Source organism: Plecotus auritus (genome assembly GCF_963455305.1).
Source record: "Plecotus auritus genome assembly, chromosome: 2".
Lineage (NCBI taxonomy): Eukaryota > Metazoa > Chordata > Mammalia > Chiroptera > Vespertilionidae > Plecotus > Plecotus auritus.
In genome coordinates, this window is record NC_137771.1 from 66,723,314 (window position 1) to 66,750,824 (window position 27,511).

General features: G+C 40.1%; 1 protein-coding gene across 1 annotated transcript; it reads left to right on the forward strand.

The window, feature by feature from the left end:
* On the forward strand, window positions 1-27,415 carry LOC308241083 (calcium-activated chloride channel regulator 1-like; the record flags this gene model as incomplete). Its single annotated transcript, XM_080654642.1, is given in 15 exon segments — window positions 1-159; window positions 984-1,028; window positions 1,032-1,124; window positions 1,327-1,474; window positions 1,814-1,922; window positions 7,374-7,554; window positions 13,443-13,659; window positions 13,662-13,669; window positions 14,465-14,689; window positions 17,393-17,570; window positions 22,486-22,597; window positions 22,599-22,723; window positions 27,080-27,103; window positions 27,106-27,180; window positions 27,183-27,415. Coding segments are annotated over 15 exon segments (1,932 nt in total).
* Between the last annotated feature and the right edge of the window lie 96 nt (window positions 27,416-27,511).

The window sequence follows — 27,511 nt, forward strand, 5'->3', positions numbered from 1 at the left end:
ATGGTGCTCAGTCTAACCGTTATTCTGTTCCTAGTTTTACATCTCTTGCCTGGAGTGAGAAGTTCAATGGCAAGTTTGAATAATAATGGATATGATGGCATCATCATTGCAATTAACCCCAGTGTACCAGAAGATGAAAAACTCATTCAAAACATAAAGGTAAGAAAATAAATTTTATTACCCACTTATTTTTATTTCAATAAGTATTTTCAACTCATGTTGGTTGTCTAGTCACATACATGCACTCACACAGAGTTATAACTTTCCAAAATTGCTTTGACAGTATATATCAATTATAGAGTATGTCAAAAATAATATATGCTTAATTTAAATATGATTTATCATATATTACCAATATTAGTCATTACCTAATAAATTATTTTAAAAGCCGAACTACTAGTAGTTTTTTCAACTCATTTGACTAAAAGAAAGACCTTAGAGCTAGTGAAAAATTCTTTTCAAATTTCATCTTTATTAAGCTACTTTTATAATATTTCAATAACTAACTCTTAAGCCCTAGGGGTTAAGTATCTTATACATTTTTCAATTGTTTATACTTTTTCAACTATGAAATACTCAAAACTCTTTTGTATTTAATTTTAAAGAAAATATTACTTTTTAAATTTTACTTACTTCCTCATTTTGTTAGTATAGTTTTTTAAAATTTTATATATAGCACTTTAATATATACGATCTTCTTTGGTCCTTCCAATATCCATATGAGATGGGCAAGAACAGAAATCCATATACACTTCAATATGGATCTGTATTAAGGTAAAAAATAGAGTTGGTTTTTAAGTGTATGAAAATGAGGAGTTCACAGACTAGAGAGATATGGTAAAAATTCACCCTATTTTTCAATTAGTCTTTGCCAAAATATTTTTGGAAAGGGAGCTTGGATTTGCTATTTCTTTTATGTATATACACTTTTATGCTCATTTCATTGTGAAACTGTTACCACAAGATATCTTAAATTTTGTCAGGAAATGGTAACTGAAGCTTCTACTTACCTATTTCATGCAACCAAATGAAGAATTTATTTCAGGAATGTAAGCATGTTAATTCCAGTGACCTGGAAGTCAAAATCAGAATACTTAATGTCAAAACAAGAATCACATGAACAGGTAAGGTATTTTATCTAGCTCCTAAACTGTTTCTTTCCTCTTCCTGTGCTTTTTAAAATTTAATACTAATAATACCTTAGCAATTACTAATCACTACTTTTAGTAATTAAATTAATACTATTACTTCTTTTAATTTGGATGAAGAATTCCTTGTTTATATTGCTATTGAGATCTGCTTTGGTTTGTTTGTTCTAATTTTAAGGCAGATGTTATAGTTGCTAATCCTTACCTAAAATACGGAGATGACCCCTATACACTTCAATACGGACAATGTGGAGAAAAAGGACAATACATACATTTTACTCCAAACTTTTTATTGACTAATAATTTGCATATCTATGGATCCCCAGATAAAGATATCCATTTTATACTTCTATTATTATTTCCACAAATATAACACTATGATTAAAGGTATTTTTAAGAGAGACAAATATGTATTAATACCTTTGTTTGGAAATATACTAGTTATTTACAACCTAATAATACTTATTTTTCAACATGTGTATAATAATATTAGTCATTTATTGATAATAACCCATTTTAACTTTTTTGGTTTAATGAAAGTTGTCCATTTCTAGAGTTCCTTGACCCAATTAGGTTGGGGATAAGGAGAAGGAAGACTTAAAACATAAGAAGTTGAATTAAAACATTGTAAAAATAAATTTGTAAGTGCAAATATTCTCTCATAGGCAGAGTATTTGTCCATGAGTGGGCCCATCTCCGATGGGGAGTATTTGATGAGTACAATATGGATCAGCCATTCTATATTTCCAGCAAGAAAACTATTGAAGCAACAAGGTATTTTTGATTGAGGAAATCTGTTTTTAAAATTTCACCTATAACTTTTTATTTTTATACTCAGCAAAGAAAGGTTATCTCCAGTGGCTGAATGTTCATACAGTCAATTGCAATATCCAACCTACCCCACTATGTATAGGTCCAACTACTGGGAATTCGACCCTGGAATCAAGATCGACCAGGAATTGGGAATAATTTTAATATTCATGGGTTTGTCCTAAAATATGTTATTGTCAGAGGAGAAAGAAAAAATCTGTAGCCTACACCTTAAGATATCTAAGAATTGGAGTTCAAGTTCCTACCCAATCTTTTATTCCATTTGATTCATAACTCTTCAAGATGAATCTATTCCATTAAAATCAAGTGAACTCCTAGAGCTTCATGTTAAAGATAGATTATTTTTCATTTAATCTTGAGCTTAAAGAAAAATAGGTACTTCTCAAGAGGATAAGTAAATTGGTTTTTAAGAAATATAATTCTGGGTAGATTTAGACAGGTCCTATTTATAAATAGATGAGATATTTAAATTAAAAATATCAAGCACATGGAGTATTTAAAGAATATCTAAGAACAATTAAATCAGTGTAATAGAGAATAAGTCTTTGGGATAAAAAACATATTGGAGGAAAGAACTGTGATAAAAAAAAAAAAAAATGTCTCTCCCCATCTTCTTTGTGTTGTTTGCTTTACCTCTACTGAGTTGCTTAGAGTCTCATATGGACTGGGCTCTCAATCCAGGACACTCGTTCCTCTGACTTCATCCCATACAGCTTCTCCTAGCACCACCTGCCTTATCCAAACAACATTGTTCAGCCTTCAAGACTCAGTTTAAATGTGTCATTCCTCTCCATTTGGGGTTAGATATCCTGGAGAGTATTCCCAAAGGAATATGTATGAGCTTCTCTCACACTGGGCAGGAATTTTATTTTCCCCAATTGACTTTAAGATCCTTGAGGGCTGATTATTTTTTTTGATCTCCTGGCTTTGACCTGGCATAAAGTAAGTAAAAGCAAAACAAATAATGTATCAAACAACAAATTTTTAATAAATCAATGAAAAATGAAAGAGTTCATCAGGCATAGAAAGAGACATGTTATTAAAAAGAAGTAGCTAAAATAACATTTACTGAGCTCCTACTGTGTGCCAGGCACTGTTTGAGGTAGTATAAGTTTCACTTTCAGCCTTACTTTAGAGCTAACCCTCCTGGAAAATATGACTCACCATCTCCTTTAATCCTTTCAATACAAATAAATGTACTAAAGTGCATTAATGATAAGAAGTGTTTTTTTATTTTTAAAATATGTTTTTATTGATTTCAGAGAGGAAGGGAGAGGGAGAGAAACATCAATGATGAGAGAGAATCATTGACTGGCTGCTTCATGCACATCCCCTACTGGGGATCAAGCCCGCAACCCGGGCATGTGCCCCAATAGGGAATCAAACCATGACCTCCTGGTTCATAGGTCGATGCTCAACCACTGAGCCATGCTGGCTGGGCAATGTTATGAAGTTTAATATCAACAAAGAATGGAAGTAAATTCTGAAGATAAATAGAAACTTTTTAGAATATTTTATACATACCACACCCCTTTCCCTGCCAGGTAGCTGACAATAATCATGAAGACCAAATGATTGAATGCACAAGCATTTCCATGCAAGGCTTTTTATTTCTTCCTTCAATCTAGCTCAGTATTTTTCAAATTGTAAACTGAAAAATGCTTAAACCACACGTGATTTTGGATGTATGGTATGCATGCATATAAATATATATATATATATATATATATATATATATATATATATATATATATTTCCTATCTAATAAAGGAGTAATATGCAAATTGACTGTCACTCCAATACATAAGATGGCTGCCCCCATGTGGCCAAAGATGGCTGCCCCCATGTACACACAAGATGGCCACCACAAGATGGCTGGCAGGGGAGAGCAGTTGTGGGCAGTTGGGGGAGACCAGGCCAGCAAGGGAGGACAGTTGGGGAAAACCAGGCCTGCAGGGGAGGTCAGTTGGGAGGGACCAGGCCTGCAGGGGAGAGCAGTTGTGGGGAGACCAGGCCTGCAGTGGAAGGCAGTGGGGGGGGGGGACCAGGCCTGCAGGGGAGGGCAGTTGGGGGGGACCATACTGGCAAGGGAGGGCAGTTAGGGGTGACCAAGCCAGCAGAGGAGGGCAGTTGGGGGAACCAGGTGTGCAGAGGAGGGCAGTTGTGGGCGGTCAGGCCAGCAGGGAGGGCAGTTAGGGGTGATTGGGCCAGCAGAGGAGGGCAGTTAGGGGAGACCAGGCCAGCAGGGGAGGGCAGTAGTGGGGGGACCAGGCCTTCAGGGGAGGACAGTTGCAGGGGACCCAGGCCTGTAGGGGATGGCAGTTGGGGACAACCAGACTGGCAAGGGAGGGCAGTTAGGGGTGACCAGGCCAGCAGGGGAGGGCAGTTAGGGGTGACCAGGCCAGCAGGGGAGGGCAATTAGGGGCAATCAGGCTCGCAAAGGAGCAGTTAGGTGTTGATCAGGCTGGCAGTGGAGTGGTTAGGGGGTGATTAGGCTGGCAGGCAGAAGCGGTTAAGGGCAATCAGGCAGAGGCAGGAGAGCGGTTGGGAACCAGCAGTCCTGGATAATGAGAGGGATGTCCAACCTCCCTCAAGGGGTCCCAGATTGGAGAGGCTGTGTGTGTATATATATATATACACACACACACACACACACATATATATATATTATATATATATATTATATATAATATATCATATATAATATACACACACACACACACATTAGAGGCCCGGTGCACAAAATTCGTGTGTGTGTGTGTGTGTGTGTCCCTCAGCGCAGTGTGTGTGTGTGTGTGTGTGTGTGTGTGTGTGTGTCCCTCAGCCCAGCCTACACCCTCTCCAATCTGGGACCCCTCGAGGGATGTCTGACTGCCCATTTATGCCCAATATTGGTGAGATCAGGCCTAAGTGGGCAGTCAGACATCCCTCTCACAATCCAGGACTGCTGGCTCCCAACTGCTCGTCTGCCTGCCTGCCTGATTGCCCCTAACTGCTTCTGCCTGCCAGCCTGATCACCCCCTAACCACTCCCCTACCAGCCTGATCGACGCCTAACTGCTCCCCTGCCAACCAAATTACCCCTAACTGCCCTCCCCTGCCGGCCTGGTTGCCCCTAACTGTCCTCCCCTGCGGGCCTGGTCACCCCCAAATGCCCTCCCCTGCCGGCCTGGTTGCCTCTAACTGTACTCCTCTGCAGGCCAGGTTGCCCCCAAATGCCCTCCCCTGCTGGCCCGATCACCCATAATTTCCCTCCCCTGCCAGCCTGGTCTCTCCTAACTGGCCTCCCTTTCCAGCCTGGTTGCCCCTAAATGCCCTCTACTGCCAGCCCGATCAGCTCTAACTGCCCTCCCCTGCAGTCCTGGTTGCCCCTAAATGCCCTACCCTGCCGGCCCGGTCCCCCCCACAACTGCCCTCCTCTGCCAGCCTGGTCCCCCAAAACTGCCCTCCCCTGTAGGCCCTGTCCCTCCCAACTGCCCTCTCCTGCAGGCCTGGTCCCCCCAACTGCCCTCCCCTGCAGGCCTGGGTCCCCCCCCCCAACCGCCCTCCCCTGCAGGCCTGGTCCCCCCCAAATGCCCTCCCCTGCAGGCCTGGTCCCCCCCAACTGCCCTCCCTTGCAGGCCTGGTCACTCCCAACCTCCCTCCCCTGCTGGCCTGATAGCCCACAACTGCCCTCCCAAGCCAGGTGGCCATCTTATTTCCACATTGGATGGCCATCTTTGACCACATGGGGGCGGCCATCTTGTGTGTTGGAGTGATGGTTAATTTGCATAGTACCTCTTTATTATATAGGATATATACTAGAGGCCCGGTGCATGAAATTCGTGCACTGGGGTGTGTGTCCCTCATCCCAGCCTGCACCCTCTCCAATCTGGGACCCCTGGAAGGATGTCCGACTGCCCATTTAGGCCTACCAGGATCGGGCCTAAACGGGCAGTCAGACATCCCTCTCACAATCCAGGACTGCTGGCTCCCAACTGCTCACTTGCCTGCCTGCCTGATTGCCCCTAACTGCTTCTGCCTGCCAGCCTGATCACCCCCTAACCACTCCCCTGACAGCCTGACTGATGCCTAACTGCTTCCCTGCCAGCCTGTTTGCCCTTAACTTCCCTCCCCTGCAGGCCTGGTCCCCCGCAACTGCCCTTTCCTGAAGGCCTGGTTGCCCCCAACTTCCCTCCTCTGCCGGCCTGGTCACCCCTAACTGCCTTCCCTGCAGGCATGATCGCCCCCAACTGCCCTCCCTTACAGGCCTGGTCCCTCCCAACTGCCCTCCCCTGCTGGCCTGATCACCCACAACTGCCCTCCCTTTCAGGCCTGGTCCCTCCCAACTGTCCTCCCCTGCTGGCCATCTTGTGGTGGCCATCTTGTGTCCACATGGGGGAAGCCATCTTTGACCACATGGGGTCAGCCATCTTGTGTGTTGGAGTGATGGTCAATTTGCATATTACTTTTATTAGATAGGATAGAGGCCAGGTGCACGGGTGGGGGCCAGCTGGTTTGCCCTGAAGGGTGTCCCAGATCAGGGTGGGGGTTCACTTGGGGCATGGGGCAGCCTGGGCGAGAATCCTGTGGTGGTTTGCAGACTGGCCATGCCCCCCCAGTGACCCAAGTAGAGGCCCTGGTATCTTGGATTTATTTATCTTCTATAATTGAAATTTTGTAGCCTTGAGCAGAGCCAAACCTCCTGCTTGCTCCATGGCCACAGCCATTTTTGTTGGGATTTATTTATCTTCTATAATTGAAACTTTGTAGCCTTGAGTGGAGGCCTAGGCTGGCCAGGGTGTGCGGAAAGCTTGGCTTCCTCCATTACCGGGGAAACCCAAGCCTCCTGCTCACTCCGTGGCTGCAGCCTTCTTGGTTGGGTTAATCTGCATACTTGCTACTGATTGGCTGGTGGGCGTGGCTTGTGGGTGTAGCGGAGTGATGCTTAATTTGCATATTACTCTTTTATTAGATAGGATGTGTGTGTGTGTGTGTGTGCGTGTGTGTGTGTGTGTGTTTGTATGTATGTACCATCCATACAAATCGAAGAAGGTTTTAAACATAATGTTGATTCTTCCCTCCCAACTAGGAAGCATCTCCTCTGTATCTCTTAACTAATCTAATCTTCACAACATCCCTCTGAGTTGGGAATTATCATCTTTAGCTTAACATAACAAGAAAAATAGATTTATTGATCACAGTAATAAACAATTAATGCTAATAAATATGAACTGACATCATTATTCTTGTTGAAATTTATGGTAAATATGGGTAGGACAGTGAGCCCACTTCTGTCAAAATATTTGGTACATGACCTATAGCAATTATTAAGGGAAAAATTTTAGGACATTAGTCTTTATTCATGATTTGTCTGGTCCTCATATGTAAATGTAATCTAATTCTTTCATCATAGATGTTCAACTCAGATTACTGGAATTAATGTGGTTTTCAATAAATGCCAAGGAGACAGTTGTATAACAAAGCCTTGTGAACGTGACTCACGGACAGGGCTGTATGAAGCAAAATGTACATTCATCCCAGAAAAATCCCAGACTGCAAGAGAATCCATAATGTTTATGCAACATCTTGATTCTGTAAGTACATTCTCTTTCAAGTATCACAAAAGAATTCTTTGAGAAAAACTAATTGGAGAAGCTGGATTTTCTACCATGAAATTATGTACACCAATAAAAATGAGGAAAATTACTCAGTTAACAGCCATTTTCTCCAGCCTGTGTCAGGTGTGTCTGGAAAATATCCCACCCTTTCTTGTTAACCTGTTTCTTTTCTTCAGACGTGGAACTACACCCTTCTCATTGGTGTCACATACTTTCTTATAACATCCCTTCCTTCATTTGATTCTGTAGGCTTGTGTCTAAAACTACAACCTTACTTTTAATTATCTCTTCTAAGTGTTAGTCATACTACTTTTCCAAAGTAATTTATTCTGTAGTTTAGAAAGTAGTAACACTCTAGACTTCCCATTATCTTCATATTAAAGCATACCAACCTATTGCAAATGATATTGTGAAAATATATATGGCTCTGTCTCTACAGAACAGACTTTAAAAAGTTCATAATTACATATCTGACCAATTGAAAATTAACAACAGTAATTCAAGTTCCAAAGCGAATGCTGAACTGAAATATCTGGTTTAAATATATAAAGCTCAGTGCAAAAGAAAAGGTGTCTCAGAATCAGATAAATTTGATATAAAAACAGGGTCTGTCATTTTCAAGCTGTATCACTATGAGCAAACTGCTAAATCTGAGATTTAGTAATCTCACCTTTTAAATGGTAATTACTAGTATAAGACTCGCTTCACAGTGTCATTGTTAGGTTTACAAGAGCTAATATAAGTAAAGTATTATCACAGTGCTTAACACAAGGTAAGTAAAAAAATAAATTTTTACTTTTTTAATTTATAAAATATTTGGATAATAGTCAATTGTCTCTTTCTGTGAATAAATACAACATAAATTAATGTAAACATTACAGTTACCAAATAAAAGTTTCTAAAAATGTAAAAAATATTTTTAAATATGAAATAGATGAAATTTATCAAAAACAAGTCAAAGTAAAGTATACTACCCCTATATAGTAAGACTAACTTATTTAAAAAGAAGCAAATTTTCATATACCAAATCAATAGCAACAAATACTTTCATAGGTGAAGGTTTTAAAGGTCTGTTGTTTCCAATGAAGTTTAAAATCATTGTGAAGTATAGGGTAATAATAATGAAGGACTTGAGTAAAATATAGACTTGACATTTTCTTCTAAAACCCTTAAGTAAACCCAGTTATATATTAAAGTAAAAATTGTTTTCAGCCTAATGAAACCCCTCCTGGAAATATTTGAAATATGAGTTAAGAAAATTCAATTTAACCTGCTGAATCTGGATCAGCAAAGGCTAGCCAAAGAATTCTGCATCCAAATAGACATTAGATCATCTATACTAATAAAAGGGTAATATGCTAATTAGACCAGACGTCATTCTGGACGTCCTTCCTGACAAAGCCAGGGCCGGGTTCCTGCGGCCAGCCTGGGGAGAGCCGGCCAGGGTCCCCGGTGCCTGCGGCCAGCCAGAGAGAGGGAAGCCCGGTTCCTGGGTGCCTGCCAGCAGCCGGAGGAGGGAAGCCCGGGTCCCAGGTGCCGGAGGAAAGCCAGTGCCGGCAGCCAGGGGAAGGAAGGCCTACTCTTGCATGAATTTTCATGCATCAGGCCTCTAATCTATACTAATAAAAGTGTAATATGCTAATTAGACCAGACAGCCAAACGACCTTCCAGATGTCATTTCGGATGTCCTTCCGGACAAAGCCGTGGTGGCGGAGGCCAAGGCAGAGGCGGTTATGGGCGATCAGGCAGGCAAGCAGAGGCAGTTAGGGGTGATCAGGCTGGCAGGGGAACAGTTAGGGAGCGATTAGGCTGGCAGAGGAGCAGTTAGGGGGCAATCAGGACAGCAGACAGAGGTGATTAGGGGCAATCAGGCTGGCAGGCAGAGGTGGTTAGGGGTGATCAGGCCAGCAGGGGAGCAGTTAGGGGTGATCAGGCAGGCAGGCAGAGGCAGTTAGGGGCAATCATGCAGACAGGGGAGCAGTTAGGGGCATCAGGCCAGCAGGCAGAGGTGGCTAGGGGTGATCAGGCAGGTAAGTAGAGGTGGTTAGGAGCGATCAGACAGGCAGGCAGAGGGGTTAGGGGCGATCAGGCAAGAGAGTGGTTAGGAGCCAGCAGTCCCGGATTGAGAGAGGGATGTCCAACTGCCGGGATCAGGCCTAAACCAGCAGACGGACATCCCCCGAGGGGTCCTGGATTGGAGAGGGTGCAGGCTGGGCTGAGGGACTCCCCCCTCCCGGGTCCCATGCATGAATTTCGTGCACCAGGCCTCTAGTGTTACATAAAAGGATAATTGGAATATATACTGTCTGTACCAAACTATAAATCCCAAAAGTATTTGACTATTAGGAGATAACTCATGCTGCCTACCTGGGAGATAAATAATAATGAAGAAGATCCTATAGCTAAAATAGAGAAGGCAACTAATTACATAAGATGTGACTCAGAAATAAGTACTGCACTTAAACCATACATCTTATCCAGAATAACACTAACTTCTAATTATCATAAATTTATTGCATATTATCTATACCTATAGAATAAGATCAGACTCAGGAGAGATATGATCTGAAATATTAACTGTTCAATTTCAACATTTTCTTCCCTTGAACTTCACTATTCTCACTTTATGTCCAGCACTTTGTTAGGAGCCAGAAATCCTATCTAATAAAGAGGGAATATGCTAATTAACCATCACTCCATCACAAAGATGGCTGCATCCACAGCTGAGGCCAACTTCCCATAAGGAGCCTTAACAAGCAATCAGCAGGGACCTGAGGCTACGCCAGGGGTGGGCAAACTTTTTGACTTGAGGGCCACAATGGGTTCTTAAACTAGACCGGAGGGCCGGAACAAAAGCATGGAGGGAGTGTTTGTGTGAACTAATATAAATTCAAAGTAAAGGAGCGGAGGGGAGAGCAAGAGAACCGGATAGAACAGCCGGATCCGGCCCGCGGGCCGTAGTTTGCCCAAGGCTGGGCTACGCCCTCTCCCAGCCCCGTGGGGCTTGACAGGGAACCTCAGGCTGTGTCCCCCACCTGGCAGGGCTTGACAGGGGACCTCAAGGTGCGCTTCCCGTCCTGGTGCTGGGCTAGGGGACCTCAGACTGCTCCCCCGGCCCCAGTGCCAGGCTGGGGGACCTCAGGCCATGCCCCCCACCAGGTGGGGCTTGACAGGGGACTTCAGGCCGTGCCCCCCACCCTGGCACCAGGCTGGGGGACCTCAGGCCGCACCCCCCGCCCCAGCCCCGAGCCAGGGGACCTGAGGCTGCGCCCCTCTGCCTGGCAGGGCTTGACAGGGGACCTCAAGGTGCACCCCCAGTGTTGGGTTGGGGGAACTCAGGCCATGCCCCCCACCCAGGGGGAACCTGAGGCTGCACCCCCCTGCCGATGGGGCTTGACAGGGGACCTGAGGCTGTTCCCCCCTCCCAGTGCCGGGCCAGGGGACCTGAGGCTGTGCCCCCCCTGCCTGGCGGGGCTTGACGGGGGACCTCAGGCCATGCCCCTCACCCAGCGGGGCTTGACAGGGGATCTCAGGCCATGTCCCACACCTGGCGGGGCTTGATGGGGGACCTCAAGGCACGCCCCCCCCACCTTGGTCTGGGCTGGGGGACCTCAGGCCACGCCCCCCATCCTGGTGTCGAGCCAGGGGACCTGAGGCTACGTTCCCTGCCCGGCGGGGCTTGACAAGGGTGGGACTAGCCAGGTCTGGATCTATCCCAATGAGGGGGGCGGGCCGGCCGGGTCTGGGTCTCACGCGATTTTGAGGCGCATGTGGGTGGGCTGAGACTTGACTCTGGGTCCCACGGTGTGCCTCAGACTCTGACAGGAGGAAGGTTTTCATATACATTTTACTAATTTTCTTTCATCTCTGACACTTCTATTATAGAGAAAGGGCAAATAGCAATATTAAATTATTTCCTCTAATTAATCCCCTTTTAATGTGCATGAATTTTGTGCACTGGGCCACTAGTATAGAAATAATTAAAGATAACTGTTTTTAAGGAATTCAGTTTAGTAAGAGAGGAAGAGATAAAATAAAAGTATGCATGAATGCAAAGTAGAAAGAGATATAAACCAAGTGCTATGAGAATAAAGCAAACATCTCCAGCTGCAGTTGAGAAAAAGATATGAGTTTTTAGCTGGGATTTTTTTTTAAAAAGGAGTATGAATTTGTCAAAGCAGAAAATAGGTTTTCAAAAGCAAAAAAAGAAAAATACAGGGATGCCATGCATTACTATACATGCATTACTGCCCAAATGGCTTACTTCATGGTCACTAAAGATTTTAATATTTATTAAAACAATTTTCAAGTACATTGTAGTAAAAGAATTTTAGAGAGGAGCACCTTTTTCTAATTTACATAAAATGCCCTTCCCTTTTTCCATCTGGGTTAGCAGAAACCCTTATGGAAGTTTCTCTCACATTCTAAGGACAAGAAAAAGTTCAGGGTGATACATGCAAAGGATACATGGTGAATAAGAAGCAGGAAATGAAATGAAATAAAAAACTAGGACCAAAACTAAGGGGTTCAGATTTTAATGTACTCAGCTTAATTCTTTCAGGAAGACAATCCTACCAATTGTGAATGAAATGGAGTGAGATAATAGTGGAAGTAGGGAGACCAATTCGAAAGCCATGTCAATAAGTAGATAAGAGACCTGGATGCCCTGAAAAAAAGGCAGTGACAGTGGCAGAGGAAAAAGAGACCACACTGGATAGGCATTTCATATCAGAAAGACTTGATTATGAATCACTGCTTTGTTTGAAAACTGTATTTTTCCTCCATCCAATATAACCCTTTCTGGAAAATGTAAATCAGAACATATCAGCAGGAAAACAAACTGCTAAAACTTAAAGAAAAGGTATCCAAATTTAATAATTTAATTCTAAGTGTGAGCTTACGTTTGAAGACTTAATAGTGGGAGGACATTTTAAAAAATGAATGACACTTTAAAAAGTATTACTTAAAAGCTGTGAATTCCTTTCTCAATGCTGTGCTAGTTTATGAGAGCATTTTTCCAAGTTACTAAGTTTTTTAAACTTGTAGGATTTTCATAGATTCTATAGTAATGAGACATTTGGCAGACTTACTAGATAAAACACCATTTGCAACTGAAAGAGAAACAGCTGTATTTCCTCATTTTTTTCCCTACGTTTTCATTACTTTTATAGGAGTACTAGAGGCCTGATGCATGAAATTCGTGCAAGAGTGGGCCTTCGCAGGCACGGGCAGCTGCCCGGATCCCTCCCTCGCAGCCACTGGTGGCTGCCTCGATCCCATGGCTGCAGCCCTGGCTTAGTTTAGAAGGATGTCTGGTCTAATTAGCATATTATGCTTTTATTATTATAGATTATTTTATTCATGTCAGCATTCACCAGAGACAATAACAAACCCTTTTGTTAGAGTGTCTGTTCTCAAGTTTCATGATCAACTATAAAGAGATAAAAAATACTTAGGCAATTAAAGAATGCCATTGTTATCCCACTTTTAGGGTGCAGCTAGAAATTACTGGAAACCCTGTTCCTTTTTCCATTAAATTTAATTCAAGGCTTGAGTCCCCACCAAGAGTCTAGAAGGGAAAGTAAGAAGTTAGCTTAAGCAGTTGTACCAGCCACCACCACACCACACTGCTATACTGTACCTACATCTTAAAGAATAACTAAAAAACTTTCCAGTGCATATTAATGGCTTTACCTTGCATCCTCTCAAGTCTGCAAAATTGATGTCAGAATGTTAGATCATAAAATTACTTTTAATTGTCATGAGATAAACTCTAGAGAATATGTATATGGCAGCCAACTGCATCGTGGGAAAGATAATGCCTTACCAGTTACTATAATATCTTCTAATTGATTTTTTTCCAGGTGACTGAATTTTGTACAGCAAAAACACACAATACAGAAGCTCCAAACCTACAAAACAAAACGTGCGATCACAAAAGCACATGGGCTATAATCAGCGAATCTGAAGATTTTCAGAATGCATTTCCTATGACAGGAACGAATCCATCACCTCATCCTGCATTTTCTTTACTCAAGTCCAAACACCAAGTAGTCTGTTTAGTACTCGATAAATCTGGAAGCTGGATTCAGTAAGACATTTATTTGTTAGCTACCTTAAATTAAGATTTAAACTAATAGAAATATAACTAAATCTTAGATTTAGCTAATTAAAATATGTTTATTATTCTAATAAATTTTAGCATAGTAATTTACATGGACAAGTGCTAAGAGATATATTAAAAGAAATTGTTATATTAAAGTTACTGAGTTATGGATAATGTTTATTTTTAATTTTTAGTTCTAACAAACTAGAAATAATGTAACTAAAAAGAAAAAAATCATCCATAATTACACCATTGAGCCTATGTCATTCCAATCTTTTTTCTGTTTGTGTATTTGTTTTACATCTTCAAAATGTGATTACATTTTATATGTTTTATAATATAAATTTTTTACTTACTATACCTTAAACACTCCCCCCAGGGAAAAATGATTCCATGACATAAATTTTAATGGCTGTATCATATGCACATATTGTTATTTAAATAACTTATTGTTGAACATTATGGAGATTTTCAAATTATTACTAAAATTCATGTGGCAATAAACATTTTTGCAGGCATTTTAAAAATATTTCCTTAGCAGAAATTCCTGAATACAAAACTATTAAATAAAAAGTATATATTTGAAGGCTTTTCTTAATAGAACATGCTTGATTCTTAAATTTTTTCTTTAATATGACTTCTTTCTAATAAAATGAAAGAATTAAATTCTAAAATGCAGTAATCAATTATTATCATGATCTTTGACCCCTAAACTTTCTTTCACCAATATGTCAAGATTTGAGGAGACTCGGGAATTGTTCAGACATCTTTTTCTTATAGGAAAACCGTCTCTTTCTAATGAATCAAGCAGCAGAACTATACTTGATTCAAATTATTGAAATGGGATCATTGGTTGGGATGGTCACATTTGACAGTTCTGCTACAATCCAAAATTATCTTACAAAAATGACTGATGAGAATGCTTACCAACACATCACTGCAAATCTGCCTCAAGTAGTTAATGGTGGAACTTCAATTTGCAATGGACTCAAAGAAGGATTCCAGGTAAATTTTAAAAAATGTTTTTCTAGCCCAAATGGTGTTGAGTGACAAACCATGAACCCAGCGGTCATGGTTGGATTCTGGGGAAGGGGGTGGGGGGTTGTAGTCTCTATCCCCAGTAGGGGGCATGAGGAAGGCAGGCAATTGATTATTCTCTGTCATCATTGATGTTTCTCTCTCTCTCTCTCTCTCTCTCTCTCTCCCTTCCTCTCTGAAATCAATTTAAAAAAACATATTTATAAAAAAAATGCTTTTCTAAACATCATTTGTCATTTACCATGGCTTTTATTTTTGTCCGACCATCTTTGTACAAGAGTCAAGAACTCATTTAAAGATTTTTTTAAAAGACTCTCCTAAGTCTTTTGTTTAAAGCTGGAGCCTCTCTGAGTTGCATTGGGAGTAGGTAAGTAAGGAAGGAAAATCTAGTGTGTACATGATCACCATGATTTTATTGAGGAGCTCTCCATTTCTTTCTCACTCCCATCTCCCACACTCAGAATTTCTATGAGTAGAAAATAATGCTGTTAAGGGAATTGTGAAAGAAAAAAAATAGTAATATTTCTGTATTATGGGATAAAGAAAACCCAGTTCTTCAAATTAAATGGATATCTGACAATCACAAATATAGAGGTAGTTACTAAGCAGTATAGTACCAAACTCAAGACACACAGGTGGAAGTTTAATGAAATAAAATTGTGAAATCAAAAATTGGAGTGACTTTTGAGCCTCTGGTACTCATTTGCATTTCTTCCAATCTAAAGTTAGTCTATATTTAAGCCTAATTATTGTCAGTCTTTAAGTCACAAAAATAATAAAATGCTTTCTTTCACTGATCTTTTCACTGCCTCAGCTAAAATTGTTACCTTTATCCAAACCACTAATTAATACCACTTCTTAGCTTTCTTCATGATGTCTATTTGTTGTAAAGCATATTAATTTAAGAAGGCACTCAGGCTCTGGATTCAGACAAACCTGAAATTCTGGCTCTACTATTTATTAGCTAAATAACCTTGAAGTTACCCAACTCAGAAACTCTGTTTTCTCAACCAAGGAAATGTGGAAAATAATAGTACCTATCTCATTTAATTGTGAGAATTATGTAAGATAGATAAGTGCTCAAGAAAGAATTGCTATTATTATAATAACCATAATTATTATTACAAATAAACTGCCTATTCATTTCTAAAATATGACAGTACTATATATGAAATGCATCATAATGTTTGCACATATTGGTTCACACATATTTTTCTTAATATATTTTGATATATATATTTTGACCACAGAGTCTATTGCTGAATAGATCTGTCAAATCACATTCAAAGCTATAAATACCTTTTAATCACTTACATAATGAAACCATATCAACATATAAGCATTTTACTTACATAATCATTACAGTAATAATTAAAATTTATAGTGCATATAATACATTATTAACTATTAGAGGCCTGGTGAACGAAATTAGTGCATTGGGTGGGGGGTCTCTCAGCCTGGCCTGTGCCCTCTCACAGTCCAGGAGCTCTTGCTTCTTACTGCCCGCACTTTGCTTGCTGCTCCTTAGCACTGCTACAGAGACGGGAGAGGCTCCCGCCATCACTGCCGCGCTCACCAGCTGTAAGCCCAGCTTCTGGCTGAGCAGCACTCTCCCATGGGAACGCACTGACCACCAGGGGGCAGCTCCTATATTGAGCATCTGCCCCCTGGTGGTCAGTGCACATCATAGTGACCGGTCATTCTAGTTGTTCCGCCAAAAAAGCTTAGGCTTTTATTATATAGATATTAAATGCTTTACATACATGATCTGATTTTACCTCATCATTACTTTTTTAGTCGGTTACCATTATTATGCCCATTTTGTATCTAAGGAAACTAAGGTTCAGGGTAATTAAATATCTTTTTCAAGATCATATAGTCAGTAATTGGCAAATCTAAGATTCAAAACCTAATCTTCCTTACTCCAAAGTCCAAAAAGTTAATCACTACACAGAACTATTAATAGAACTCTATTATGTATCAGAGAGAAAGAGGCAGAGAGTAAGATTAACACTAGCTATTCTATTTAGCAAACGGCCAAGCTGGAGTTTACTCTCAATGTGTCTGACTAAAGATCTTAGCCAATATGCTTGGTAGAAGTCAGTAAACGATCCAAAAAAAGCAATATTTGATATATTTATGAACTTCCTTCTCCATGGAAAGTCAATGTTTTTTCCAGGAAAAAAATGAGACTCTTCAATGATCAACTAACATGCTTAAAAGGCACACGTCATATCATTGAACCTTGCTCACCTGCCTTTAGTCATGAATTTGCAAGTGCTATCTAGTCTAGTCAGCAGCCTTCTAAAACTGCCTGGGTCATATACCTCTAACCCAAAAATCTCCTGGGATAATAACAGCTAACATTCACTGAGTACTTACTATGTGTTAAGCATTGTTCTAAGTGTTTTATTATTCCTCTTTTCTGTAATTTGACTATAATGGAAAGGAATAGAACTATTAATACCTTATCTCTGAAAGTAAACAAGATCATTGTACTCTTTTTCCATGCCAACTCAGCCTGTAGTGGCAATGCAAAACAATTTTCTTTGGCTGACTCTGACGCAAAGGCCTGAAGACTTTTCTAAAACTAAATAACAAGTTTATTCTTAGTTTGAATGTATCTAGATATTATATTCTGTAATTAATAGTTTGGTTTTTCACTATCAGGCAATTATCCAAAGTAACCAGAGCACTTCTGGTTCTGAAATCATATTACTAACAGATGGGGAAGATGATGAAATAAGCTCATGCTTCGAAGAGGTGAAGCAAAGTGGGGCAATCATCCACACCATTGCTCTGGGAACTTCTGCTGCCGAAGAACTGGAGACCTTGTCAAATATGACTGGTAAACCTTTAGAACACAGTTTGAATAGAAAATACAATACATTTTCAGTCTCTCCCATTCCAGGGGCTCTTTCTCCTTAAACTACAAAACTGCTCAAAAATTTCCTATTCTAAAAATTAATCTTTGTTGCTTTCTTGTCCTTGATCTTCAAATTAATAGCTTTCCTTTTCACCCCCTCACTTCTCTCCATTTCTACCTATACTGAATTCTTCTAATATTAGTCAACATTTGCTGTTATTACTCATTTCTTACAATTTTTTTACCCATCCAAATTGAAACTTTTTTCTAAATGGTTTCTAAGGACTTACTCAATTGCAATTCCAAAATTCTTCCTCAGTATCTGTCCTGCTCAATCCTTGTTATCAGAGAAATGTGTGAATGGTTTTTCTGTTGTTAGTACGAGCGGGGATCTTGGAGTACTGCTGGAATAAGCATTTCTGGAGGCCCCCACAGGAGGATGAAATATGATAGAAAGCTTTATTTTCATGGAATTATGTCTCTCAGTTTTCAAAGTCCCATTTCCCTAAGTCCAGTCCTGGAAGAGGTGCAGCTGGGGATTCAGCAGTGCTAGAAGCAAAGCCAATGTCCACAGTTTCTGTTCCATGGTGGAGGTAGGTCCAGTACAGCATTAGGCTGTGGGCCATGTGGGTGAATGCAGGGGAGCCAGGAGAACACATCCCATGCAACAAGAGTCCCAAGAGTACGAGTGAGCAAGAGAGCAAAACAAAAGAGCAAACTCTTTTGTTTAGATTAAGTATCTCAAATCTTCCTTCGCTTGCAATGGTCACCCCTACTTTGGCCAATGACCTGTTCCCAGGTGTGACTGACAGGAAAGTATCTTCCCTATGTCCCCCAGACTTCACTGGGCATGAGTCTATTCTTCACCCTATTCAGTCTCTTCTGCCAGTGAGATGGATGGCTTCCCCGAAAAGTGTTAAACTCCAGCTACCTGGCAAAGCTGCACAAATGAATGCCTATAATATTTGGCCTTCCCTTTCCTCCTTTCCAATTAATTAATAACTGGGTTAAGTTACAACAATACCATTCCTACAGATAGCCCTGTTTCATAGAGGAAGAAATGGAAACTAGAGAGTCCAAGGTTAAGTTAGAGTCCTGATTATTAATTCTTGCCCTCTGCAACCCATTCTTTTCCAACTCCTCACACCTAAGTAATCTCTCTCTTAACTCCTGTATTATTTATTTATTATTAGTTATTCTTTGATTCTAAACTGACATTCTCTAATTTTTTTGGTATATCTTAGACATAACTAGAAAATAAGCTGCTGGTTTAAAAAAAATGTCTTGTGGAGGGAAGAGGACATAGAGAAGATAAATGGTGTTGGAAAAAATAAATTAAAATAAAGTAAAAATAAATAAAATGCAAAGGGAAAAACTATCTTAAATTTCATTCTTACAATATTATTTCATGATTAGATCAGCTTTATTAATGTGGCAGGAACTGTGTCTAATGATTGATATAAAAACAATAATATTTGGCCCCAAAAAATGGCAGCAGAGTGGGAGGATGCTGCACGGACATGCTCCCAGGAACAAGCTAGAATTACAACTGAAATACAGAAACACTTCCTGAATAATCAACGGAAAACTCACAGGAGCGAACCCTGATACCCAAGGACTAAAGATGGAGACTGTATAGAAACTGGTAGGAGGGTGGAGGCACGAAGGGGCTGGCCGGGCACCCATAGATGGCAACTGAAGTCCCCGAGAGATATCTCAGCAGTGGGGGGAAGGTGGGTGCCACTGAGAATTCTGGAATCTAATCCCAAAGCTGGGCTCCCCAGCAGAGAGCACCACATATGAGGAGAGGACCCACATAACATCTAGCTGTGAAAAGCAGTGGGATGCTGTCTGCCAGGGAATGGCAGCTAAGAGTTCGGGTACCCTCTTGAAGAGCCAACACACAAAAATTTCCTGTGGAACCACCCACCTTGTGCTCTGGCAGAGGGAGGGTGAAGTGGACTGGAGCTGTGAGAGCAGAATCCAGGATTATGGATTTGGAGGACAGACTCAGAATGCAGACACCCCATGTTTCCTGGGCTGAGTCATTCCCTAACACAGGGGAGGTCATCTTTCCCACACAGTCATCTGCCTTGCCTGGGGGGAAGACAGTTGACACACTCTATTGAAAAACACCTTGCCCTGAGACCACTTAAGAGATTAAAAGTAAGAGTTAGCCTCCAGGCAGAAGCAACTGACCCACCCTATTGAAAAAACTCTCCTTACACTTGAGGACAATTGCCTGGGGGCAATTCAAGTTGGAATCTTATTAATCTGTAGACAGAGGAAGTCTCTGGAGGCTTTGAGTCTTTGCCTGATCCAAATAGTCAGAAACAGCCTTTAACAATGTCCTGCACTAGAGACTGAGAGGTGTAGAGGATCTACCTAATACAGAGTCACAAACCCAAATAGACAACCAAAATGAGGAAACAAAGAAACAACTCCCAAATGAAAGAACTAGAGAATTCTCCAGAAGAAGAGATAAATGAAGCAAAGATAAGAAATTTATCTGAGAAAAATCAATGGAAAGGAGAAACCAAGATGGCAGCATAGGTAAACACCTAAACTGCTGCCTCGCACCACAATTTCAAAATTACAATTAAAAGACAAAAGGGACATCATCCAGAACCACAGGAAGACTGACTGAGTGGAAATTCTACAACTAGAAGGAAAGAGAAAAGCGCACTGAGACTCAGAGGAGCTGCAGAAGGCAGAGGTACGGTGGCACACACGCGGAGAGGGCTGGCAACTGAGTACGCAGCTGGCTTTCTCAATCTGCAGGGAGACAAAAGCTCCCGACAGCTCTGAACTCCAGTTCTGGGCAAGACTTTGGGGACCCAGACTCATACAGGGAGAAACTGGACTATAAGGAAAGAGAAAAGCACACTGAGACTCAGAGGAACTACGGAAGGCAGAGGTACAGAGGCGCACACGCGGAGAGGGCGGGCAACTGAGTATGCAGCTGGCTTTCTCAAGCGGGAAGGAGACAAAAGCTCCCGATTGCTCTGAACTCCAGTCCCGGGTGAGACTCTGGGGACCCAGACTCATTGAGGGAGAAATTGGACTGTCTGGCAGTGGGCAGAACTCGAGGGCAGCTTTCTCTCAGAGGTGCTTGCAGTGATTACCACGGGACACTGAGACCCAGGGGCCTATTAGGGCAGGGCTGATGCGAAACCAATGCTATCTGCTCTGCCCTAAGACTCTGCCCCATCCAAGCTGAGCACAGAGGCTTTTGCAAGTCTTGTCTCATAAGGGTGTCTCCAGCACAGAAGTTCTCCCAGCGTAGACACAGCTGATCCTTACAGCCAATTGGCCTAGAGGTCAATTCCTCCCAATGATACCAACAACAATCAAGGCTTAACTACAACAAGACTATACACACAGCCCACAAAGCGGTGCACCAAGAATGTCCACCTCAGTTAACTGGGGAGGCTGAGCCACTGGGCCCTATAGGACACCTAGCACACAAAGCCATTCTATCAACTCAGGGAAGCAGCCAAAATGCAGAGACAAAAAAACAGGTCACAAATGAAAGAAATGGAGGAAAGCAAATGACTGGATATAGAGTTCAAAACCACAGTTATAAGGTTTTTCAAGAATTTTCTAGCAAAGGCCGATAAATTTAGCGAGACCCTCGAGGATATGAAAAAGGACCAATTAGAAATTAAGCATACACTGACTGACATAAAGAATAATATACAGAGATCCAACAGCAGACTAGAGGATCTCAAGAATCAAGTCAAAGATTTGAATTACAAAAAAGCAAAAAACATCCAACCGGAAAAGCAAAAAGCAAAAAGAGTCCAAAAATATGAAGATAGTGTAAGGAGCCTCTAGGACAACTTCAAGCGTACCAACATCCGAATTATGGGGGTGCCAGAAGAAGAGAGAGAGCAAGATACTGAAAACCTATTTGAAGAAATAATGACAGAAAACTTCCCCCAACTGGTGAAAGAAATAGACTTACAAGTCCAGGAAGCACAGAGAACCCCAAACAAAAGGAATCCAAAGAGGACCACACCAAGATACATCATAATTAAAATGCCAAGAGCAAAAAACAAAGAATATTAAAAGCAGCAAGAGAAAAACAGTTAGTTACCTACAAGGGAGCACCCATATGATTGTCAGCTGATTTCTCAACAGAAACTATGCAGGCCAGATGGGAGTGGCAAGAAATATTCAAAGTGATGAATAGCAAGAACCTACAACCAAGATTACTGTACCCAGCAAAGCTCTCATTCAGAATTGAAGGTCAGATAAAGAGCTTCACAGATAAGAAAAAGCTAAAGGAGTTCATCACCACCAAACCAGTATTATATGAAATGCTGAAAGGTATTCTTTAAGAAGAGGAAGAAGAAGAAAAAGGTAAAGATAAAAATTATGAACAACAAATACATATCTATCAACAAGTGAATCTAAAAATCAAGTGAATAAAAAAAAATCTGATGAAGAGAAGAAACTGGTGAATATAATAGAATCAGGGCCATAGAAAGGGAGTGGACTGACAATTCTCGGGGAAAGGGGTGTGGGGGGTGCGGGAAAAGACTGGACAAAAATCGTACACCGATGGATGAGGACAGTGGGAGGGGGTGGGTAAGGGCAGAGTGTGGGGTGGGAACCGGGTGGAGGGGAGTTATGGGAGAAAAAAGAGGAACAATTGTAATAATCTGAACAATAAAGATTATTAAATTTAAAAAAAAAGATAGTACTAACATTGCATAATGCCTCCTCACCAATTTTAACATGACACCAATAAAACAAGTTTTTTTCACCAAAAGGTATTCCATTTTCAGTGTCTGCTATCAATCAATATTAACCCTCTACAGCTGCAAGATGAGATGACAAGATAAAAATAGATATAGCAATATTGCAAGTCACAAAATTACTGTTTTGTTAGGTACAATTATACTGAACCCACCCAGACTTGATGACAAAGATGACACGGAGGAAGCTGAAGTAGAAGACTTCAGCAGACTAACCTCAGGAGGGTCGATTACTATCAGCAGTTCCTCCTGCTGGAGATCACACTCAGGTGTTCCCACCCAGTAAAATTACAGACCTCGAGGCTAAGTTTAAAGAAGACCATATTCATCTTTCATGGACTGCCCCTGGCAATGTCCTCAATAAAGAAAAAGGTAAGTTTGATATTATTTTAAAACATACTGAGAGAAATCCCATTGGCTTTCATTTGCTAAGAATTTTCTAATGTCTTATTTATAAATAACGTGTATAGTGTCTACTATGGGCCATTAATTACCTATTTTTTCAGATGCAAACACTGAAGCTCTAAGAGATAGTTAACTGCCCCAAATTGTCAGATTCTACTGGGCCAAACTGCCTTTTACAATATGAACCATCTTAGAAATTACTTTGAGAAGATTAATAGCTTTCTGTTGCATTCTTTTGTCCCTAACAAGGAAAACGTTTTCTACGTATTTCTGTACTTGTACAATTTTATTCATTCATTGACTTTCTTTGAATTTTCAAACATAGTAGGGTCCTATAAAATAATCCCTACTCAGCATTCAGTTGAGTATAGAAGACAATTTATGTAAGAAAATAGACAATTTTGTAGAATGTGATAAGTGATAATGCTATTATAAGCACAGGTGATATGGCAGCACATTGGAAGGCCACAACTATGGTTGTGGGTTAGAACCACAGAGTATATCTTAAAAGGCTTCCTAAGGAAGTCTATCCCTGACCTAAATCTTGAAGAATGAAAGAAGTTAGACAAGTTAATTTTAGGTATTCCATGAAGAGAGAGGATTATGGGAAGAGAAACTCAACTAGTTTGAGAGATTTGGCCATGGAGTTTGAATAAAGTTCAAGGCAAAAATATCTCATTCATTCAAAGTTTCTTAAAATAAATTGCTCTCGTTCCAGAAGGTTAAATCACTTTTATCTTTGCTTTAAATTTACCTGAGTTTTATTAGTATGTATTGAATCCCCACATTTCCCAGTATTGTGCTAGACTAGTGGATTCTTATGAGATAAAACCAATCTTGCAATTTTCCTTTAAAGGTGGAAAAATGAAAACAGTATTCATTATCAATAGACAGTATCTCTGGCATTTTCAGTGCTGAAAAGCCGCATGCTCAGTGCTCTTTCTCCTGGGTTACAATAAATACTGCATTGTATACTCTCAATAGAAAATATGCTTTTTAATCTTTCATTTTTAGATAGCATTTTTCAAAGTTATAATTTTTATCATGTTACAAAGGAAAAATCATTCTAAAGCCAAAGAAAACATAGAATACCCATGGAGAGCTCTTTTCTACTTCAATGTGGAAAACTCATCATGACAACTTCTGAAATACATTATTTTTCTATGCTATTACCCTCAAATATGTGGCAGAATTTAAAAACAAACAAACAAACAAAACAAAAAACCTTCCACTGGAAAAGCCTTAAATGAAATTACCTGACCAAATGTTTAGTTCTAAATTCTATTCAGTCAAGACCAACTCTTTCAGCTCAAGATTGGGTCCATAGTAAATGTCCCTCAGGCTGATTATAGAAACTAAAAATGGGAAGAATGGATTATATATGGACATTGAGACAGAACTTCACTGTATTTAAGCATAAATGCCTAAAATAGGTGGGATCTAATCTCCTTCTTTCCTCTGTGACAAATTAGAAGAGATTGTATTTGCTATGAAATGTTGCCCTCAGATATTACAAAAGTAGGTAGAAGAAATGAACATATAATCTCAAAACCAAGTACTTAAATTCCCTGTGTCCTAATTTACATTCCTGTTAAATATGCAAATTAGACTAGATTATGTGAGTTACTAAAACAAATAGAGGTAATTCTAATATTTTATGATTCTCTAGTTCCATCATTTGGTGCATCAACTTAATAACTGTATTGTTGACCAACAAGTGATTAAGTAGGACAAATACATGTCTAAAACGATACCACGTACCAAAAAAAAACAGTATAAAACATAGTTTTTGCCCTCAAGAATAATGTGACCTAATTGAAAAGATAAATTGAACCTCCATAAAATAATCTGGAAAACAACATTATGTGCAATAAGAGTTCATGGAAGAGCCCAGGCCAGTGTGTCCCAGTGGTTGGAGTGTTGTCCCATACACCAATAGGTTGCCAGTTGGATTCTGGAAAGGGCATACACCTAGGTTGCAGGTTCAATCCGGGTCAGAGCACTTTTGGGACGAAGCCAATTGATGCTTATCTCTCTATCTTTCTCCCTGCCCGCTTCTCTCTCTACAATCAATTTTAAAAACCTCAGGTGAGGAATAAAAAAAAAAGAGAGAGATAGTTCATGAGAGAGTCATCAGGGTGGATAAATACATTAACACAACTTAATGAAGAAGTTGGGCCTCTTATTGGACCTTAAAAATTAGTACCATTTGCATAGATAGGGAGAGAGGTACATTCCAGGGAGTTGTGACAGGGAGAGAAGGAACAAAATAATATGATCAAGGTCAAGAAACCAAATTCTCACAATGGAATATTGGAAATAAAATGAGAGGGAAAGAAGGACAGAGAGATAGACTGAGAGATTAGATAGACAGATGATGATCGATAGATAGATAGATGATAGATAGATGATAGATAGATAGATGATAGATAGATAGATAGATAGATAGATAGATAGATAGAAAGATAGAAAGATAGAAAGATAGAAAGATAAACAGACCCATCTAAATGGAGTACAGGGTGTGTGTAAAAAGTAGTAGGCAGAATGGATTGATAAGGCCTATATATTGAAAAACTAGAATGTTAAGGCAGAGGGCTTGAATTTTTTTAAAACCACATAATCAAAGTAATTCACCACACATTTATAACACAAACATTTCATTAAAAAATAAAGTCTTCGCCGAAACCGGTTTGGCTCAGTGGATAGAGCGTCGGCCTGCGGACTGAAGGGTCCCAGGTTCGATTCCGGTCAAGGGCATGTACCTTGGTTGCGGGCACATCCTCAGTGGGAGGTGTGCAAGAGGCAGCTGATCGATGTTTCTCTCTCATCGATGTTTCTAACTCTCTATCCCTCTCCCTTCCTCTCTGTGAAATATCAATAAAATATATTAAAAAAAAAAAAAAAAAAAAAAAATAAAGTCTTCACTTCAGAAAAAGACATTTGTTGTTTTATTGTTTATGGCATTTCAGAATGTGAGAATTTATTTTTACATTGATGGCTGATAGATTTCTAAAAGCATTTTGGAATGAAACATTTATGTCAGCATCTTTCTTTCCTTTCCTGATAAAATAACAGTTATAACAGCTAATATGTCAAATATTTATTAAGTCCTAGACATTATGCAAAACACTTTTCCTACATTTTCATATATAATTCTCAACACTAGAACAATAAATATTCAGTAAATATGTGTTGAATGAATTGAATGACTGAATATTATATAGATAAGAAAATTAAAGGTAAAAAATGTTAAATAAAATTGTTTTGTTATACTAGAAAGTAGTAGAATTAAGATGTTAATTGTAGAGGTGTTCTCTCTTTTCCACGTCAGCACGGAAAAGGAACGGGTCCGATTCTGAGCAGAGGAGCTGGGGGTTAAGAAATAAAAGAAAGAAAGAGACCAGATAGAAAGATAGAAACAAAGCTGGGAGCCAGGTGGGACACCATCCTCTCTGATGGAGAGGCAGGGACCCCGGAGCCCACGCAGCACATTTATTTTATACCCCCAAATACCAGGAAGTATCACCAAAACTTAGGATCAAAGGAGCTTATTTGCATTCTTGAGTAGGCCCTAGTATTCCTGGTGCTTGCCTGGATTTACATATTAAAGCCTGCTCCCTGGCACCTGGACAAAGGTAAAAAGTCAGTACTGATAACGCCCCCCACCTTCTTGGGGAGGGCGTAACCAAGACACGGCTCTGCCAGTCGCCTCAGGCTCAGCTGACAATAATATAAAGAAATGCCCATGTGCCTTACCAGGCAGCCCTCTACAGTTAATCAAAGTCTACCTACCACTTAAGCACATAAAAATTAATAAACATTCCAGGCTCTCTGCCTCCTTTTGCTCTTTGTCCTCAGCCCTGTCTTCCATTCTATTTATCTACTCTCTTATTTTCCCCTCCTTTTACTCCCTCTCTCAACTTATTGAGAAATAAAACAGATGTGCAGTACTGAATGTCTTTACTATATTTAAACATCATGTGTTCCTAGTTCTAAATTAAAGTGAATTCAGCTCTTTATAGTTCTATTTCTAAAAATAAATCTAGATTCTGAGTTTTTAGTTATATAATTTTGGTTATATGACTTTTATATAATTGTGAATTAAATTTCTTGTAATTAGATAACTGGATAGAAACTGTTCATGTATTTGTCCTTAAAATAAAGAAGATGGAATAACCAGATAACAGCCACAACTGAGATTTCCATAAACAAAACCTAGTGTGCATTTCTGATAGGGCCCTAAATGTAAGGCAGTGTGGTGGCAATATGGCATCCTAGTGATTTTAATATACATTAAAAATAGAAATGTCTGCTTTTTTCCAGCCAAACACTACATTATAAGAATAAGTATCTCCAGGAGCTCCAAGAAGATTTTGACACTGCTACTTTAGTGACTACTTCTAGTCTGATACCTAAGGAGGCTGGCTCATAGAAAATTTTGAATTTAGACCAGAACCTTTCAAAACAGAAAATGGCACCAGATTCTATATTGCAATTCAAACCATCAATGAAGCCAATCTTACCTCAAAAATTTCTAACATTGCACAAGCAACCAAGTTTATTCCTCCACAGGAACCCAGTGTCCCTGATCTGGGTACCAAGATTTCTACAATCAGCTTGGCAATTGGGGGATTAGCTGTAATTTTATCTATATTTTAAAATAGAAATTACATAAGAACTAAATTCAATGTTATACATATTTGGTACACATTTATTTAGAATTTGCTATACTTGTCTATTATAAACCTCTGTAAA